This window comes from Fundulus heteroclitus, chromosome 3, assembly GCF_011125445.2.
Source record: "Fundulus heteroclitus isolate FHET01 chromosome 3, MU-UCD_Fhet_4.1, whole genome shotgun sequence".
Classification (NCBI taxonomy): Eukaryota; Metazoa; Chordata; class Actinopteri; order Cyprinodontiformes; family Fundulidae; genus Fundulus; species Fundulus heteroclitus.
Genome location: NC_046363.1, coordinates 8,643,728 through 8,661,508, shown reverse-complemented (window position 1 = coordinate 8,661,508; position 17,781 = coordinate 8,643,728). Strand labels below are relative to the sequence as shown.

The following is a 17,781-nucleotide window of genomic DNA, read 5'->3' as shown; positions in this document are numbered from 1 at the left end:
TATTGGTAAAAACTATGCTTCTCTACTGCTATTTCCAATCTGAACAGTTTGGAAATCCTACACCTGTCGTTACCCTGTTGACATGCTCTGTGTGTGTGTGTGTGTGTGTGTGTGTGTGTGAGCTCTAGAAGGTAGTCTTATAATCCGTATGAAAGGCAGAGTGCGTGTGTGTCTGCAGAGAGTGATGGGTGGCCGGTGCTCTGCTTGCTCCTGTCTGTTTAAACTCTCTGCTCTTTCTCCTTGAAGCCTACTAGAAGCATGAGGGTAATCTGCCAGGTAAAGTACAGCTCTTTCCTGCTTTTTCACCTCACCTTGCTTCACTGAGGCTACAGTAACATTTCAGCTATGTCCCGCCAACATCCCTCAGGCTCCCTTTGTTCCTTTTTTTCTGCTTTAAATGTTCAATGCCACAATGACTGACTTGTTTTCATCTTTTTAACGGCAAAAAGAGAACACGATGGTCGTGGATTGTGATCATTACATGTGACAAAAACTTACCCGGCTTTTTTTCTTTCTTTTCTTTTTTTTTTTTTTTTTGAGTGAGTCATGTGAAAATGAGGTCTCTGCTTCTTGTTAAGCATGCATGCAGTTTATGCTACTGCGCTCCTATTTTTTTTTTTTTTTTTTTTTTTTTAAGGAACCCTCATATTTAAAGAATTATGACAATTTAATTTCATTCCATCATTTCATGCTCATATTCTAGTTTGAAGTTGAATTTTTTTTATGTGTTAGGCTTGTTTAGAAAAAATAACTTTAAAGCATTCATATGAATAGGTGGGTGTCTCCCTTCCTTTTTACTTGTGGTGTTCATGAAAAGTATATTTGAACTTATTTCACCTGGCAAAGGTATTTTATCTTGTTAAGTAGTTTCACATTTCAGCACATTATAACCACAGACTTCATTGTGTTTCACTGGGATTTTATCTGATAGACCAAATAACTTATGTGTGGTGTAAATACAAAGATGAGTGTGATAATTAGGAGTGTTTTTTTTTTTTTCCCTTCTCTATTTATGTCCTGAGTGAATATTATATAGAAGCACTTTACTGTGCAGGTATAGCTCCAAGCCCTTTGGGGAAGTTTTCACATGTTCAATGTTTCAGTGTTCGCCCAATTGTGCTTTGCCAAAAAGCTTAAGGTCTCTCAGATTTTTTTTTTTTTTTTGCCTTTGCAGGTTTTTATTAGTATCAACACTTTGCTTCCACTTTACAGTATGAAGCTACTTTGTATAAGCCTGTCACATAAAGTCCCAATAATACATTAAAGTTTGTGGCAGTAATGTTAAAATGTGGAAAGGTTCAAGGGGCATGAATACCTTTGCAAGAAGCTGTCCATAAAACGACTAGAAAGATGTAAACTTATTATTGAATTCAAACACTGCTGGGTCATCCTTAGTTTACAGTGTTAAATGAAATTCAAATGATATATTTGAACTCTCTAAAATCAGCTGGTAATTGATGCCCTTCAGCTAGTTGGGCTCCTTTGTCTAATGGTTTCTGAATATTTCTAGGAGACGTACATAGAAATCCAGACCGAGCACCTTCCTCAGCTGCTGCTGCGGATGGTGGCAGCGCTGACTTGTCACCTCCAGGCTCTGGGCCTCGGGGAGCTCACCCACTGCCTTCGTCTCTGCTCCAAGATCCTCAGCAAGGTGCAGCCCCCGCTGGTGTCCCCGCTCGCCCTGCCGGCCAGTCCGCCGCCTCAGGGCCTGTCCAACACGGGCGGCTCATCAAACGCCGCGCAGAGCAAAAGCAGGGAGGCAGAAGATAAACAGGTATGCAGCACATAAAAAAAATAAATAAATAAAAATGCTGACGCTGAGCCAGTCCCAGACTTTTAAGCGAAGTCCAATCACATTACGCTGTTCTTCCTCTGATCCTGAAAGAGAATCAAGAGCACGCTGTTGGCATCACATATTTGGTCTCCGTTGGCCCAGTTCTGCTGCAAGTTGTCGTCTGAAACCCTTTTGGTTGAGTCTCTGATGGTGTGTCCTGGTCCCTGATCAGGGCCTCCTGCTGCATGTTGCATATCTGGTTGGGTGGCCATTCATCTCTCCCTTGACACCAAGCATTTGAAGAAAAATCTTTTTTTTTTTTTTTTTTCCCCCATCATTGACCTTCTGGTTCCTTGGTTTGTTTTAAGTGTTTTGTGATTCAGTGAGCCGTGACTGAAAGTTCAAAGTTACGCTCCCAGAGAAACATGGATGAGTTGAGGCACGTCCCTAAGGACCTGGAGCAGAAAGATGGAAGAGGAATACCCGGCAGCTGGGTCCTCTAATTTTCCTCTCAGCGGAGTTGGACAACTAAACTAGTTTGAGACACCTACGTTGTTCTGTGTCCGTCAGAGTGGAAAGATCCAGTCCACTATACATCCAGTTAACTCTGCAGTGGCCCCCTCCCACCCATAAGGGTCTGTGGGGAGTGTTTGAGTTTATGTGCCACCTGAGTCTCAGGCGTACGCCGCTTCATTTTTGATGAATGTAACGAGGAGAGGAACAAACTTCCCTGCTTCAGTTTGTTTTTCAGCAAAGTGCTGGTGCTGTTTTCACTATGGAAAAGTTTTTTTTAAGCGACCCTGAAGCTTGGGTCCGCTTTGTACCCGGGTTCAGGCGACTAAGTAGAACATCAAACATGGTTATACTGTTGAAATTGATGGCTACGTACAAATGACAAAATGAGGTGGAAGTTATTGTTCAAAGTAAAGGCTAATATCTTTGTGTAGGAGTACATGTATACATTGTTGAAGGTTACTTGTTTGTTACTTCTTTACAAGTAGTGTCAGATCTTTGTGTTTGTAAAGTAGAGAAATAATTCTGTTTTGATGCAATGCTTTAATAATGCTATGAAAATAATGAGGTGTCCTGTAGTAGTGTAGGGCCCTGTTCATAATAATGCGATATGCAATACTCCAAAACAACAACTTTAAGTGCCAGTGATCAACATCATCGTTGATCACTGGCACTAATGTAAAATTAGAAACTGTTTTTAAAAGATCAACTGGCCTTACTGGCTCCAAAGACGTCTGCTCATAAAGTTGGTTTCTTAGTACTACCAAGCCAGAAATATTTGGATCCCTGTACACTTTAGTCAAATATAAAAGGAATTTTACTCCTGCTATGCTGGCCACACAAAAGCTGTTATTTAGTATTTTAATTTAATAATTTTCTATATGTTGAGCTGGTTATGGCTGTCCAAGTTAAGAGTTTGACTTCTGTTGTGTCATTTTCAACATTTAGGTACCTTCATTTTGTCATTGTACTGCCCAGAAAGAATTTATTGCCAATTCATAAGGTTGCGTCTCAATTTACCTGGGCGGGCCGCCCAAGTAAAGCCTATGTGTGAGAAACACTGCATTTATTGAACTTTTTCTTGTAGCCCAGACCACGGCCAGAAGTGGCTCCTTTGCATTTAAAGAGACGGCACCAAAACGAGTGGCTCTGAGACACACCTCCGAACAGGGGCAAAAGAGGGGGGTGTGGGGAAACAATAACAAGGAATTAAGGCCAAAGCATTGCAGTTCCACTCTATATAGACCACAGCAATTTAAATATGAAAAGGAAGGCATTAAAAGCATGATATGTCCTCTTTAAGCTTAAACCCAAAAGCATACCCTAAAAGAAGACTGGTTATTGCAGCGACTGAGATTCACTGAAATAATGATCTTTTATGTGTTGGAACGCCAACATCCACGTTCCTTCTGTTTTCAGGCGGGATCTGAGTGCACACGGGTCAGTTTGGTGCATCACCTGCTGAGGCCAACCTGTTTCTGCTTAAAACGCTGAAATTATGTCATGTTGATTCTCTAACATCGTGAAGGTTTTTTTTTTTTTCAAACATTATCTATTTATTCACTGTTAAACTCACCTCGTTCTGTGAAGTCCATATGAATAAAAAATAATTCCTTTTATCACTTAATGCCAACATTTTCTAAGATAAATGAACCTTTGCTTTTGCTGATAAATGCTGTGTTATTTGCTGACCTACTTTTCCGTCGATAGACCACTACTTCTGCTTTCGAGATGTCCGACGGCGGGGACGTGTTCGACGACGGGGAAACTCCTCCCAGCAGTCGCTCTGCCGAAAGTGGCTTCACCGACTTTGTGCAATACCGGGAAGATGGCGCCGAGGACCCAGATCGAAGCTCCCATCCCCATCCACCTCTCAGAGCAGGCGGTCGTCCCTCGGCCTCGTGTCCGTCCAAGCCTTTGGACAAACCCGTCATGCAGTGTTGCCTGGAGCACTTCCAGCAATTCCTCTCCTGTCTCATCACCTTTTATATTATTCCCGAGCACACGGACAGAGCTGAGGGGCAGAGAGGCGAGCTCTTCCATTCAGGGCCCTTGGTCTCCACAGGCTCCCAGCCCAGTAATTATACAGAGCCATGCTCAGGAGCTGGGATGGTCCAGAAAGACTGCGTGGCTGCGTTTACTGCTGCCTGTCAGCTCTTCTTGGAATGCTCCAGTTTCCCGGTCTACATCGCGGAGGGCAATCTCAAGTCCTCGCCTGCACACGAACAACAGTGTGGTAAGTGTCTGCTACGGAGAATGCTAAACTATGTGGGATAAATGGAAACCTTATAGCCGTCTTCATGTGTGCAGAGAGAGAGCCGCCCCGGCTGCCAGTCTGGCTGCAGACCCTGATGGATGCCTGCTGTCTGGCCAGCGACTTCAGCCTGCAGTGCGTTGCCATCTCCCTGCTCATGGACCTGATAGGGCTGACTCAGTCGGTTGCCATGGTGACGGCTGAGAGTCTGGCTTCCGGCAGCAACGCGGAGCCGGCGCAGCCAATGAGCCCCAGCCAGGGTCGAGTGGCCGTGGTTATTAGGCCTCCACTCACTCAGGGAATCCTGAAGTATATTGCAGATAAAACCGGCTTCTTCAAGGTAGAGGTTGCTGAGGTTGCTCCTCTGTTTAGTGGGGTTTATGTTGGTCTTCTACGGCGCTGACTCTTGTCTCGTCTGCTGCTCAGAGCGTGGCGGTGATTTTATGGGACCAGCTCGGCGAAGGAACTCCTCAGCATCACCAGCGCAGCGTCGAGCTCTTCTATCAGCTCCACAACCTGGTCCCTTCATCCAGCACCTGTGAGGACGTGATCAGCCAGCAGCTCATGCACAGAGACAAGGTCAGCAAAACGAGCCTGTCTGAGGTCCAAAAGGGCGGACAGATGCGGTCACACACGAGCCCTGCCGTGTCCCGCTACGGTCCCCACAGAACCCAAAGCATGCGTGTTGCCTATTAGAGCAAAGAGTCTTAAACAAGTCATAAAGTCCCGCTTTAGTTCTGGGTTTTTTTGCTATTAATTTAGTGAAAATAATTGTATTTGTTTTTCAGAGAGTGCGTTTGGAGGCCCATGTGAAGTTCTCTGTTCTGTGGCATTTAACGCGAGACCTGAACGTCACCAAGGCGTCTCCATTTAGCCGCACGTTTGACAGGTTGGTTTGATCTGTCATCTGTCACGAGTTCTTCGTCATTCTTTGATGAAAGGAATTTTGCACTGTGGATGTGGTGGCCTAGTGGTTACGTTAGAGCACTGCGCTTTTGTCCTGGAGGTTCTGGGTTCGACTCCCACAGACTGCCACTCAAAACCCTTCCCTAAGGGATGGGTTAAATGCCGAAGACAAAAGTCATTGGAATATATGTTGCAATGACAAAGATTATTATTTTCCATGGCTTCCCCCCCGTTTTCCATGATATTGTTCTCTCCATTCTGCTCATTCGGACTTCTTTCCACCCTCAGATCTCTCTTCATCATGCTCGACAGCTTGAGCTACTGGGACCCGTGTACCAGCGCAGTTGGTCGGGCTTGGTTAAACCAGGTTCTTCAGAGACATGACATTGCACGGGTTCTGGAGCCACTCCTGCTCCTTCTGCTCCATCCCAAAACCCACAGGGTTTCTATTCAGAAGGTACAAGCCCAGCGCCACTGGGCCCAGATGTTCCCTGAACAACCCGAACAGGAGCCCACAGAACCCATCTACACCCGAGACTCCGGCTTCTCAGACAGTGAGCTAGATGTGAACTTTTTTCAGATATAACAATAGCAACTATAAGTCTGAATGTATTAACAAATTTGGTTGGTCTGAAGCTTTATTTAAACAATTTTCCCTTTCTTTAGACTTCCTACAGATTCGAAGCGAAAGGGTTGGGCACGAGGACTTCAGAGGTCTGGCAATAGGCGACATGGAGCCCTTTTGCCTGACGGTTAACCCCCTAAGTGACAGCTTGTCCATTCTGAGCCTGAGTAGTGAAAACCTGCACTTAGCTGGTGAATTTCAGCCCACTGACCAGCAGGGGGAGACACGGAGCTCAGAATCCAGCGGCTCTCCTTCGTCGACGCTGGAAAACGGCAGCTTTGAAGAACAAGAGGGGCTCAGCTGCATCAGAGAGGGCTCACATGGGCAGCTTGGCTCATCTGATGAAACGCCTGAAGACTCCATAGAGGAAGCTGTCTCCTGTGTCGTCAAGGACCTCATTGACAGGGTTCTGAGTTTAGTAGACGAGGAATCAAACGAAACCTCATCCCCGCCTGACAACTGGCCCCAGACTGACACCGAAAGCACTTCTTCAGATACCTCCACCGGTCTCCGCCTGGACTCCTGCCCTCCGCATTGCTCCGCCCACCAGAATGTGCCGGAGCTGCTGGCTGAAGGGACGCTGGAGTTCCTCTCTGTGGGTCCGGCAGATGGGCCGCACAAAGAGGGCATCGCTCGCCACAGTTCGTCGCCCTCCATCGTCATGTTGCCGGACGGCGCTGACCCGCCCCCTCCAGACCGCAGCCTGCGGGTGGATGACCCCCAGGCCCGCAAACGTAGCCACAGCAGCACCCAGCTCAGCCTTAAAGGCAAGATAATGGAGAAGCTGGTGGACAAATCTCCTGGGGCAAAGCCAAAGGTCAAGAAGACTAAGAGGAAAGAGGAAGAGAAGCAGAAAAAGGCAAACCAAGCGGAGAAGCTGCACCCACCTAGTATCTTCTTTGGAGACAGCCTAGACCTCGAGAACTGGTACAGCTGCGGGGAAGGGGAGGTGTCAGAAATCGAGAGCGACATGGGCTCACCGGGCGGGGTCTCTGGCGGCGCCGGAGCGAACGCCTCAGGGCGCCGGTCGTCCTCCGCTCCGCCTCGTTTTAACATCCACCCCCTCTACCAGCACGTCCTTCTCTACCTGCAGCTGTACGACTCCTCCAGGACGCTGCACGCCCTGTCAGCCGTCGCGGCCATGGTGAGGGCCGCTCCTTCGGGCTTCGTCAGCGCCATCTCCACCACCAGCATCAACAACACCTACACGCCGCAGCTCTCCTTGCTTCAAAACCTGCTGGCTCGCCACCGGGTCTCCGTCATGGGCAAAGACTTTTACTGCCCCATCCCCCAGGACTCTCACTCCCACTCCTTCCGCAGCGCCATGTACCTGGAGATCATCATCTCTCTCTGCCTCTACTTCCTGAGGAGCTACTACTCCGCCCACGTGACGGTGGGCCCCGAGGACCTGGCAGGAAACCGGGCCATGCAGCTGACCAGCGTGGAGGTCCTGACGCTGCTGTTCAGCGAGCTGGCCAAGGTCACGGCAGGCTCGGCGAAGGGATTCGCCAGCTTCATCAGCGACGTCCTCTCTAAGTGCAAAGTTCAGAAAGTCATTCTCCACTGCCTGCTCTCCTCCATATTCAGCGCCCAGAAATGGCACGACCAGCGGGTGGCCGGGGTCAACGTGGCCACGGTGGAGGAGGGCCTCTCGGAGGACAGCGTCATCAACATCTCAGAGGACCAGATAGACAGCTGCAGCGCTGTGCAGTCCCAGCTGCTCCGCCTGCTGCAGAGTCTAGTCGTGCTCGAGCACAGAGTCCTGGCGCCGGCGGACGAAGGCGGGGAAGGGGGGCCTGCCGGAGGGGGAGCAAGCGGAGGGCCGGGGAGCGGCGGGGTGGCCGGGTTCGAGATCCTAGGTGGGGAGGTGGAGCACGTCAACCCTCAGCAGCCCATGACATCGCTGCAGTACCTCCACGGTCAGCCCATCACAGCGCAGGGCATGTTCCTGTGTGCGGTCATCAGGGCCCTGCACCAGCACCACGCCTGTAAGATGCACCCCCAGTGGATAGGGCTGATCACAGCCACCCTGCCTTACATGGGGAGGGTCCTGAGGAGAGTGGTGGCCTCTGTGACGCTGCAGCTGTGCAGAAACCTGGATAATCTCCTCCAGCAGTACCGCTATGAGACCAGCATAACGGACACCAGGTAAGACTGTCACGGGAAACCTGCTGCAGTAAAATGATGTAGCATGACGAGGCCACCAGAGGGCAGGCTTTACCACAGAATGGTCATCGTCCTTCCTTGAGTTTCATCGACCAACGCCTTCAGCCCGATTTCGCTTTGTTCATAACTCGTATTTTTAACTGTCCTGTAGACCCCAGTGGATGGCTCTCTGTATCCCTCCAGACCTGATTCTGACGGTGCTGGAGGGGGTCACATCCATCATCCACTACTGTCTGCTGGACCCCACTTCACAGTACCACCAGGTGAGGGCACTGCACATCAGATCCACAGCATTCTGCAGCAGAACATGAAAGAAGTCCTTGTTGTTTATGATTTAGCTTTTTTCATACACGACTTAATTGCTTAGTGGCACTAAACTCTGTCAGGACCTTGCAAAAGTATTCACACCCATTGAACATAGTCACATTATAGCTACAAGTATATGATTTTATTTTAAGGATAAATCGAGACAGTAGTCCGTAGTTGTGGAAGCATGATGATACATGATCTTTCAATATGGTTTCCAAATGAAATTTTAAAAGTGTGGCATTCATAAGTTTCCAGCCCCTCTGAGTCAAGACTTTGTAGGACAACCCTACTCTGCTGTTACAGCTATGAAATACATACATCAAATCTCAATTGGACAAAAAACAATCCTGCTGGATTGCCATTCTGATATGGAAGGGATGATGTGCTAGGAACAAAATTATGCCACAATATTTCTTGAAAATTAAAATTATCCGCTCACAGAGGGTTTAATCCAAAATCATCAAGACACTGAAGCTGAAAAACTGATGCAGCAGGATGGTCCAATTTACAGAAATGTCATTGCAGCAACACAACGTGGTACTCAGTAGTTAGCATGATTATATGGATGCCCGACAACATCAGCATGCTCCTTATGAGATGAGCTATGGGGTCCTGGGGTATCTCCTCCCAGATCCTGATCAGAGCATCACTGAGCTCCTGGCAGTCTGAGGTCCAACCTGGTGGCATCAGACGGACCTAAACAAGACGTCCCAGAGATGTTCTGTTGGATTTAGGCCAGGGGAACAGAGAGGCCAGTCAATTCCTTCATCTTCCAGGAACTGCCTGAGTCTGCTGGGAGACAGAAAACCTTCTGGCACATATTGCTGTGTCATCCTGGTGGAGTTGGACTGCCCATGCCTCTGTAGGGTCCAGGTACCGCCTCATGGTACCAGTAGCGACCCTGACCCCGATCAAACACAAAACTACTGAAAAGAAATCAGAAAAATGTAGAAATGAGAAATTCATGAGCCCTCCACCAGCAAAACTATTCCTGTTTTCTTGGATTGTCTCATTGTTGCCTCTTTACTGCCCCTGTTGCTAATTTCACAAACACCAGAACCGCTGACACTGATTAACAACCCGCTCTGTTACTGAGCGGCAGCGGTCAGATGGGAGACTTTTAGGGATGCATTCACAAAAATCTCCATTATAAAAGAAGAAGAAAGGGATTATTGTTGGAAAGCAACAAGAAATAACGTTTGCAGTTTGCTGTAAGCCATGAAATCAACACAGGCGTCACATGGAAGCTGGTTAGAGTTGATGGGAAGATGCATTGAGCGATACTCTGGGCAATTCATTAAGAAACCCTCTTAGAAGATGCAAAAGACTGGAGACGGGTGTGCAGATTCACCTTCTGTTCATGTGTTTGACTGTGGCCCAGTCAAAGTCCAGACCTTAATGCGAAGTTGAGAATCAAACATTTCTGTGCACAGTTGCTCCACATCCAGTCTGACTCAGCTAAAACAGTTTTGCGAAGGCGATTTTTAGATGTGCAGAACTGGTAGAGGTGCTATGACAGCTGGGTTAAAAGGGTCGTCTACAAAGTGCTGATTCTGGGGTGTTGCACTACTATTACAATAAAACCCAAGAACACATTCGACATAAAAGTCAAAAGAGCATGAGTTTTTCTGCAGGCAGGATTGTTTTTCGTTTCCTCTTCCAAATCTTGGCCACCCCGCCAGTATTGAGGATCTGGTTGTGATCTTCAGTTACAAGTGAGTGTTGACCAGAAGCACCTGGCTGAGGCCCGTTCAGGCATCCTGTCCATCCTGCACACCATCATGTCGTCCGTCACTCTGCTGTGGAGCGTCCTCCACCAAGCGGACAACTCTGACAAGCCAGCTGCCGCTTCCGCCGCCGCCACCTCAAACATCAACCTGGGCTCCACTAAGGTCTGTCAACAAATGGCAATCCATGATTTTCTGGGTGAAAAATAAACCTCTTTGCAACCCAATAAGGGGAAAAAAAGTAATAAGATTGACTTTATTTTCACATGCTGGGCTTTTTTAATGTTTATCTCAGAAGAAATTGTTTCCATCGAGGTTTAGAAAAAGGCATCTGTGCCTGGTTTACGTCTTAAATGCTGTTTTTTGCTTTTTTCTCAAACAACAAATTGGAAGAATAAACATATAAAACTGAATTTGTGACTCAGTGAACTGAATCGTCGAGTTCATCAAGGTTCCTTACATCTCGTCCACAGAATCTCCGTCAGCAGATTCTGGAGCTGCTGGGTCCGATCTCCATGAACCACGGCGCCCATTTCATGGCAGCGATTGCTTATGTTTGGAATGAGAGAAAACAAGTCAAGACTCCAATGAGAAATAAGGTAAACATGTAGGGACTGTTTTTGGTGCTGGTTGTATAGCTGAATTAGACATAATGTAGTCATATTCTGTGTTCTGTCGAGGTAGAGCAGAGTTGTACAGGAGAACGAGGAGCTAGGAGTAAAATAAGAAGCAATCATAGCTGTAACTGTCTTAGTTTGTTGGTGCCCTTTGTTAAAGCCTTTAAAATGATTATTGCGTATTAATAATGAAACCTTTTTAGGGGATTCCTGTTGCCAGCGAGGAGCAGCTGCTGCTGGTGGAGCTGGTTCGGTCCGTCAGCGCCATGCGCACTGAGACCGTTATGCAGACAGTCAAAGAGGTGCTGAAGCAGCCACCTGCCATTGCCAAAGACAAGGTTGGTTTCAGAGCACCTGAGGCAGCTAAATGTTGAAGTTTTTGCTTTGTATGAGAGCCTCACAAATGATGTATGTGTACGTATGTAACTATCCATATACAACTATATATGTGTGTGTATTTATGTGTACCACTATTTTGATTTAAGGATGTGTGTGTAAGCTCAGGGACAAAACTGGAGAAGCCGTTGCTTCTTCCTGTTCCCTTTTTGAACGGCCTTTGTTTTGTCTTATAGAATATTTAGTTGGATATCTTATGTTGCTGCGAATGTTTTCTCTTTTTGTTAAAGTTTTCTATGTTTTTTTATTGTTTGAAATGAACTAAAAAAAATTACAGGCCCAATAAATTAGATTATCGTTGAAAAGTTGATCTGCTCAAAAAGGGAAATCCAGATTTATTTAAAGACAGATGAATATATTTTTAATGTATTTTTTTTCTGTTAACTTTTGAGGGTTATGGCTTAAACCTAAAGCAGCCCCGCCCTTACCTTCCCAGAAAGTCGAAAATTACAAAAGACAAACGAGAAAAGTACTTTCAATCAGAAATGTCGACCTGCTGAAATGCATATCCATGTACTGAACAGTTTAGGCACTTAATATCTGGCTGTGACTTCTTTTGGATGGTTAACTGCATTAGTGCTTTGTATCACTGTCATCAAACTCCTCTTTTGCCAAAGAGGGCAGGTACCAATTTCAACAGGAAAATTGAATCAATGTTTCCATAAAGTCTGCCCATTGAAGGAAGCACAAAGTGCTCTTAAAGTTCATGTTAGACTGCTGTGCTGGCTTGAGCTTCCCATGTTCTGTTCTCCACTCTTCCTCTTGACTCTGAGATTTCCAAGTAAGCAGTCTTCCACATGATCGTGTCCCCCACAACATGACTATATCATTAATTTAATTAAAAACCTTTTTTAATAGTTCTGAGGCTTTACCAAAATATTTTTTTGAAAATTTTGAAATTTTTCTCTGAGAAACAGAATTTTTGGGGTTTTATTATCTGTGAGCCATAATCATCAAATTAACAAAAATAGGCACATAAAATGTTTCACTACAACACACTGATCTAATGTCTTTTTTCCCAACGTTTAGAAGCACATCTCTTTGGAAGTCTGCATGCTACAGTTTTTTTATGCCTATGTACAGAGGTGAGTGCATCGCTTCATAGCTATGGTTATTCAACGAAAACGTTTCTAATTGATGATTTCTGTCCACCTGGTATGCCAGGATCCCTGTCTCCAGTTTGGTTGATAGCTGGCCATCTCTGCTGGCGCTGCTGAAGGATTCTGTCCAGCTAGGTCTGCCTGCTCCTGGACAGTTTCTCATACTGGGGTCGGTTTCTCTGCCTGATCTTTCCATCCACAGATGCCTTTTTTCAACATTATTTACTTTTCTATCTCACTTAGCCAACCGTATCTCTGGTTTTCTTTTCACTAGAGTTCTGAATGAGTTTATCTTGAAGAACCCCAATCTGGAGAGTAAGAAAGACCAGCGAGAGCTGCAGGTAATTGTAATTACAGCGTTTGTGAGTTGTCTTATATGCGATGGTAGCAAAAGTCAAGCAAGAAGCTGTGGGAAATTGTTGTAAATTAGGGGCTTCAAATTGTAAGTTTCTAGAAGTTAACTTAAACTGTTTTGAAAGGTCAAAAGAAGAAACAACATGACTTATAAAAATTTCACCCCATGTGAGTCAATACTTAATAGAATCAGCCTTGATTGCAGTTACAGCTCATGCTAATAACTTAATAGCTCAGGTTCAGTTTAGGTGTTTGGTAGAGAGCCTCTGTTATCTGTTAGATTGGACTGCTGGACTTTGACCAGACCATTCTAACACTCTGTCACATAAAATGCCCCTTAAATATGTGGAAAAACTGAAAAGTAAAGGAAGAAGCTCATTGTATAGAATTATCCTCTAGAGCTGGGGTGTGAAACTCTGTTCCTTGAGGACCTGCGTCGTGCAACCTTTAGATGTGTCCCTGGTCCAACACATCTCAATCAAATGGCTGAATTAGCTCCTCAATATGCATTCAAGTTCTGCTGAGTCCGGCTGCTTTCTGGAGGGTGGGTGGGTTGTCTTGACCCACTGGTGCGTTGGTGGATCTTGGTGTCTGGGGCTGGGTGCTCAGGTGTGTGCTGGCTCATTCTTTTTAAGCTGTGCAGGAGAGGGCTGACCATGAAGCCAAGCCACACATTTGTGTGCAGAGATCCCCGCGCTGCGACCTCCACAGGCCGAGCGCAGGCCAACGGAAACCTGTGTAAAGCTCACCCAGGCCTGGTTCTCAAACGAGGGCTTTCACCCTGAGCTATCCGCTTGCTTGCCGCCCCGGCCCAAAGGGCCAGATTCACCCTGGAGTAATTCATTGCAATTGGATGGCCCAAAGTCAACAGAATGGACAACAGAGACAGAGGTTTTGCCTCAGATTTGCATTGTGAATTAGTTGAACCAATATCAAATGCTGTTCTATGTTAGTTAAGATAATCTAATCTAACCTCATCTTGTATTAAACAATACTGCATATTTCTAAGGGAATAGGCATTGGTTGTTTGTACTTGTGATACTTTTTTCTGTTTTTTGTATCTTTTTCTGCAGGTGTAGAAACAGACTCCAAGGATGTTGTCTTGTACTCTCATTTTTTCCTCTGGTCCATTTTTGTCACCCTGTCTCCCTTTTAACATTTAGCCTCATCTTTCTCTCTTCCTTTCCTTCTCATATACCTTTCTGTTTCTGTGTCCAATGAATTTGAAATAATCCCAAAATAATTTCCAATAAAGTTTTTTGCATATATATCAAGCAGACCACTACAACAAAAGCAGTAATGCTCCACTTGTGAAAGTAAACCTGTGGGGCTCACTTTGGTACTAAGAAAGCAGTTCTTGGTGCTATACTGCCATACAGGACATGTTAATTATAAAAAATGGTGCATTGAACCAGGGACACATAAAAGTTGCAGGACACTGACCCTCAAGGTCCAGAGTTTGTCACTCTGCTCTATAATAAGGGACGGTGCAGGAACAGTGTTGGCTGACATAAAGTACAGTCATGCAGGATTGAGAAGGAGTTCTTTGGATCAAGATAAGAAGGTTTACTTTAGGGAAATCTTTGTGTTCAGGATGTGACTCATAAGGTGGTGGAGGCCATCGGCACGATCGCGGGCTCCTCTCTGGAACCAACAACGTGGCTAAGGAGAAACCTGGAGGTGAAGCCGTCTCCTCAGATAGTTGTGGATGGAACCAACCTGGAAGCAGACGTAGAAGGTGCGCCATTAACAAGCATTTTCTGTTTAAAACTAACTACGATGAGATTAACTTTATTTAGCTGTCACTGTGTTTAGTCTTTGCGTCAAACATCAATGCTGTCAGTCTGACAAATAGTCAAATAGTTTAATGCGATCAAATCCGAAAACAAACAAATGTAGCAAAAGCTGCTGGGTGCTTTTGGATGCTTCTGCATGGCAGTTCTGTAATGAGCTTTGTAGCTGCTACTAATTTTTGCTTTGTGTTTTGTAGACTTAATGCTCACAGTGATGGAGGCCTCCACCTTCACTCCGTCTGTATACAGTGTGCACGCCCTCACACTGCTGGCCGAGGTAAACACGAGCGCCTGTGACCCAACCGTCCACACCAGTCGGCGGTTCTGCCACTTGATTTCAGCTGCTTATTTAGCGGCAGTGTTTGGATCCTGTTATTACCCACACCAGCAGGGCGCTAACACACGACAACGGAAGTCCTTAGATTTGATTTCCAGCCACCAGCCCTGTCAGTCCTTCAGACGTCATTAGTGAACCAATAAATCCATGTGTTGGCTTGGTTCTGGTTGCGGAGCCTGTGGACAGTTTGACTCATTGGCACACCTTTTAGCATCCTGGCTGTTTTTAGCTCGCTGTGGGTTTAATTATGCACACGTTGCCTGTGTTTCACTGATATCCGAGCTAGAGATGAATGAGTTAAGGGAGACTCTCCATCATGAACCCGCTGCTCTACAGATTGAGATATATGCTTTGAGCCGCACATATTACTTCTCAGCCACTTCAGCTCTAACATCATTCATCTGGGTTTGACGTATTGATCTTTCTGTTAGGTGCTGGCTCATCTATTGGACATGGTGTTCTACAGTGACGAGAAGGAGAAAGTCATCCCGCTGCTGGTTAATATCATGCACTACGTAGTTCCCTACCTCCGCAACCACAGGTGTTGATACGTCTCTTTTCTTTATTTTCTTTTGTAAAATCACAATACCTGTATGATGGTTTTCCCCTCTAAATAAAGCTGTATGTCCCTGACCTTACAAAAACTAAACTAAAATTTTAATATGGCAAGTTCGTAAAAAAAACAAAAAACTATTAATTTAACATTAAGGGGGGTAGTGCAATAAACTGGCAAATGTGAAAATCTTAATGCATTGATCAAAGATTTAATGGCTGACTTGTCATCTACAGTTTTGTAAATGTTTAACCTCCAAATATCAATAATTGGTAGATTTTTGTAAAGTTCTGTTTACAATATCTCTGTCCAAGCATCGTTAGTGACACAAAGCTTTTATATAGGGATCTGCTGCAACGATTTTTTTTAGAATAGCAATGAGTAAAACAGAATTTTACCCATTTAAAGCAGACAAAATGATTATGGGGGTGACATGTTAAATTTCATGTAGCATCTTGTATTACGGTTTAACATGATTAGTGCAGCTAGCTAGCATTAGTGACTGCTAACAGCAGTCTCTGGGTTTTCCCTAGAGAATGTTGCTCCTTACCATGTCTGAGATATCCTTAAAAGCTGCCGACAACCCCAAATCCGTCATCTTCCATAGCAGACAAGAGGTTGAAATTTCAAAAAGCCTCCCTAGGGCTGGAGCCAACTTGACATCCTGTGGGAGACGGCTCCTTTTTGGACACAAGTACAAAATAGGAAAGGGGCAAAATGACCAGGAATTGTTGAAGTCTAGCTCACTGTGGTTGCACCCGCTGTAGGAAATATATGTATATGTGTCTGCAGCTTCTGATCTCCCTCTGACATGATTCTAAAACTTAATTGTTTTTTATTCAGTAACAACTTCCACACTGAAGGTTGTTAGTGATTTTTGCACAATTTGTTGATACGTCTCTCTTTAGTAAAAACGCTCCCTAGCTTATAGAATACAGGGCCTAGCTGAAAGCCTGTTTCTTTAATGTTTTCTCTGGTAGCGCTCACAACGCCCCCAGCTACAGAGCTTGTATCCAACTGTTGAGCAGCTTAAGTGGTTACCAGTACACCCGCCGTGCCTGGAAGAAGGAGGCCTTCGACCTCTTCATGGACCACACCTTCTTCCAGATGGATGCTTCCTGCGTCAGCCAGTAAGTTTTCCTCTTTCTATCAGTTATATTTGCATATAGTGCATAAAATAATGGCTGCCCGCTCTAGTTCCTAAATGCTCTTGAGGGGCATTAGAGATTTGTTTTCAAACTAAAGTGTAAACGTACACAGTATTACATGAAGTGTTAGTCTTTAATACAAGCAAGACTGAAAAGTGCCATCCCCAATCTGTTCTCCCATAGTCAAGAGCTTTAAATGCTTCAGCATCAATGTGTCCATTAAGATGAAAACCTCAACCCCTGAAGACAAATGCACACTATAATACCCACATCAGGACCTGAACACTTGGCTCAATGTGGTGAGGAGAGTAGCGTTTTAAGGGCAGTCGGAGCCAGACTCCAGTGCCCGTATTCACAAAGGTTCTCAGTCTTCTGAGAGCTCCTATCTTAGCCTAAAAAATCCTACTTAGGAGTCTTACCTTAAAAGTGATTCAGAAAGAGCGACTCTGAATAAGGAAATTACATAATTTTCTAACTTAGTGAGGAGGCATGGTCGACCCCGTTGCTAGGTGTGATGCTGTCTTTTAAGAGCTGTGATTGGTTGATACCACAAGAAGGAAAAAAACAACAACAATACAAATGCGCTCCTAGTGATCAAAGGAGAGAGATTAGACTGGATTAAGAAATCTCGTAATGATGAAAACTAGCTAAATTTATTGACTGTCACACAGCATCAAAATGTTTTAAGGCACCTCATTTTACTACCCTATATATATATATTTGTTATTAATGCGCACTCACCTGTAAGCAGTTTACTGGGATTGCCTGCTTGTATAAAGCGTCATATTTGGCAAAATGACCACCGTGATATGGTAAAAAAAAAAAAAAAGGAAAAAACAAACAGCAACACATCTGTCCATTGTGCTCTGGGAGAAGGAATGTTGAAAGGTAAGGTAAAAATCTTTGAATTTGGGAAATTCAAAGATTTTTCCTCAAATGACGTCACTAAGAGCTACTTTTAGTCCAAGGAATCTTTGTGAATACGGGCACAGGACTGGATTGAGACAGAGAACACATCTGCACTGCTATAGAGTCTAGCAGCAGTGTGCTTTACACCAATGAATCCGATGCTCTGTAATATTGGAGCAATATAGAGTATGATAATTGAGTTATCATTATTTTAATATTGTGCATTTTGGTGAACAACCCGTTTGTAAATGCACATCCTTGTGTTTACAGGAGATTGTTCACAGGATTTACTTTAACATT

General features: G+C 45.0%; 1 protein-coding gene across 4 annotated transcripts in view; it reads left to right on the top strand.

The window, feature by feature from the left end:
• Positions 1-17,781, top strand: part of dop1a (DOP1 leucine zipper like protein A) — a 34,758-nt gene that overhangs the window by 13,530 nt on the left and 3,447 nt on the right. For 2 of the 4 annotated variants that reach the window (XM_012872915.3, XM_012872914.3), the window contains exons 13-31: positions 247-276; positions 1,511-1,774; positions 3,998-4,523; positions 4,598-4,881; positions 4,968-5,120; positions 5,330-5,430; positions 5,736-6,001; positions 6,114-8,220; positions 8,390-8,501; positions 10,257-10,439; positions 10,748-10,873; positions 11,095-11,229; positions 12,317-12,372; positions 12,452-12,556; positions 12,662-12,728; positions 14,335-14,479; positions 14,732-14,811; positions 15,303-15,412; positions 16,405-16,554. In XM_012872915.3, the coding sequence (XP_012728369.2) occupies positions 247-276; positions 1,511-1,774; positions 3,998-4,523; positions 4,598-4,881; positions 4,968-5,120; positions 5,330-5,430; positions 5,736-6,001; positions 6,114-8,220; positions 8,390-8,501; positions 10,257-10,439; positions 10,748-10,873; positions 11,095-11,229; positions 12,317-12,372; positions 12,452-12,556; positions 12,662-12,728; positions 14,335-14,479; positions 14,732-14,811; positions 15,303-15,412; positions 16,405-16,554 (5,000 nt within the window). Of the gene's footprint in view, positions 1-246; positions 277-1,510; positions 1,775-3,997; positions 4,524-4,597; positions 4,882-4,967; positions 5,121-5,329; positions 5,431-5,735; positions 6,002-6,113; positions 8,221-8,389; positions 8,502-10,256; positions 10,440-10,747; positions 10,874-11,094; positions 11,230-12,316; positions 12,373-12,451; positions 12,557-12,661; positions 12,729-14,334; positions 14,480-14,731; positions 14,812-15,302; positions 15,413-16,404; positions 16,555-17,781 lie in introns of those variants that run through there. The other 2 variants (XR_002428762.2, XM_012872916.3) reach the window with 2 other exon arrangements.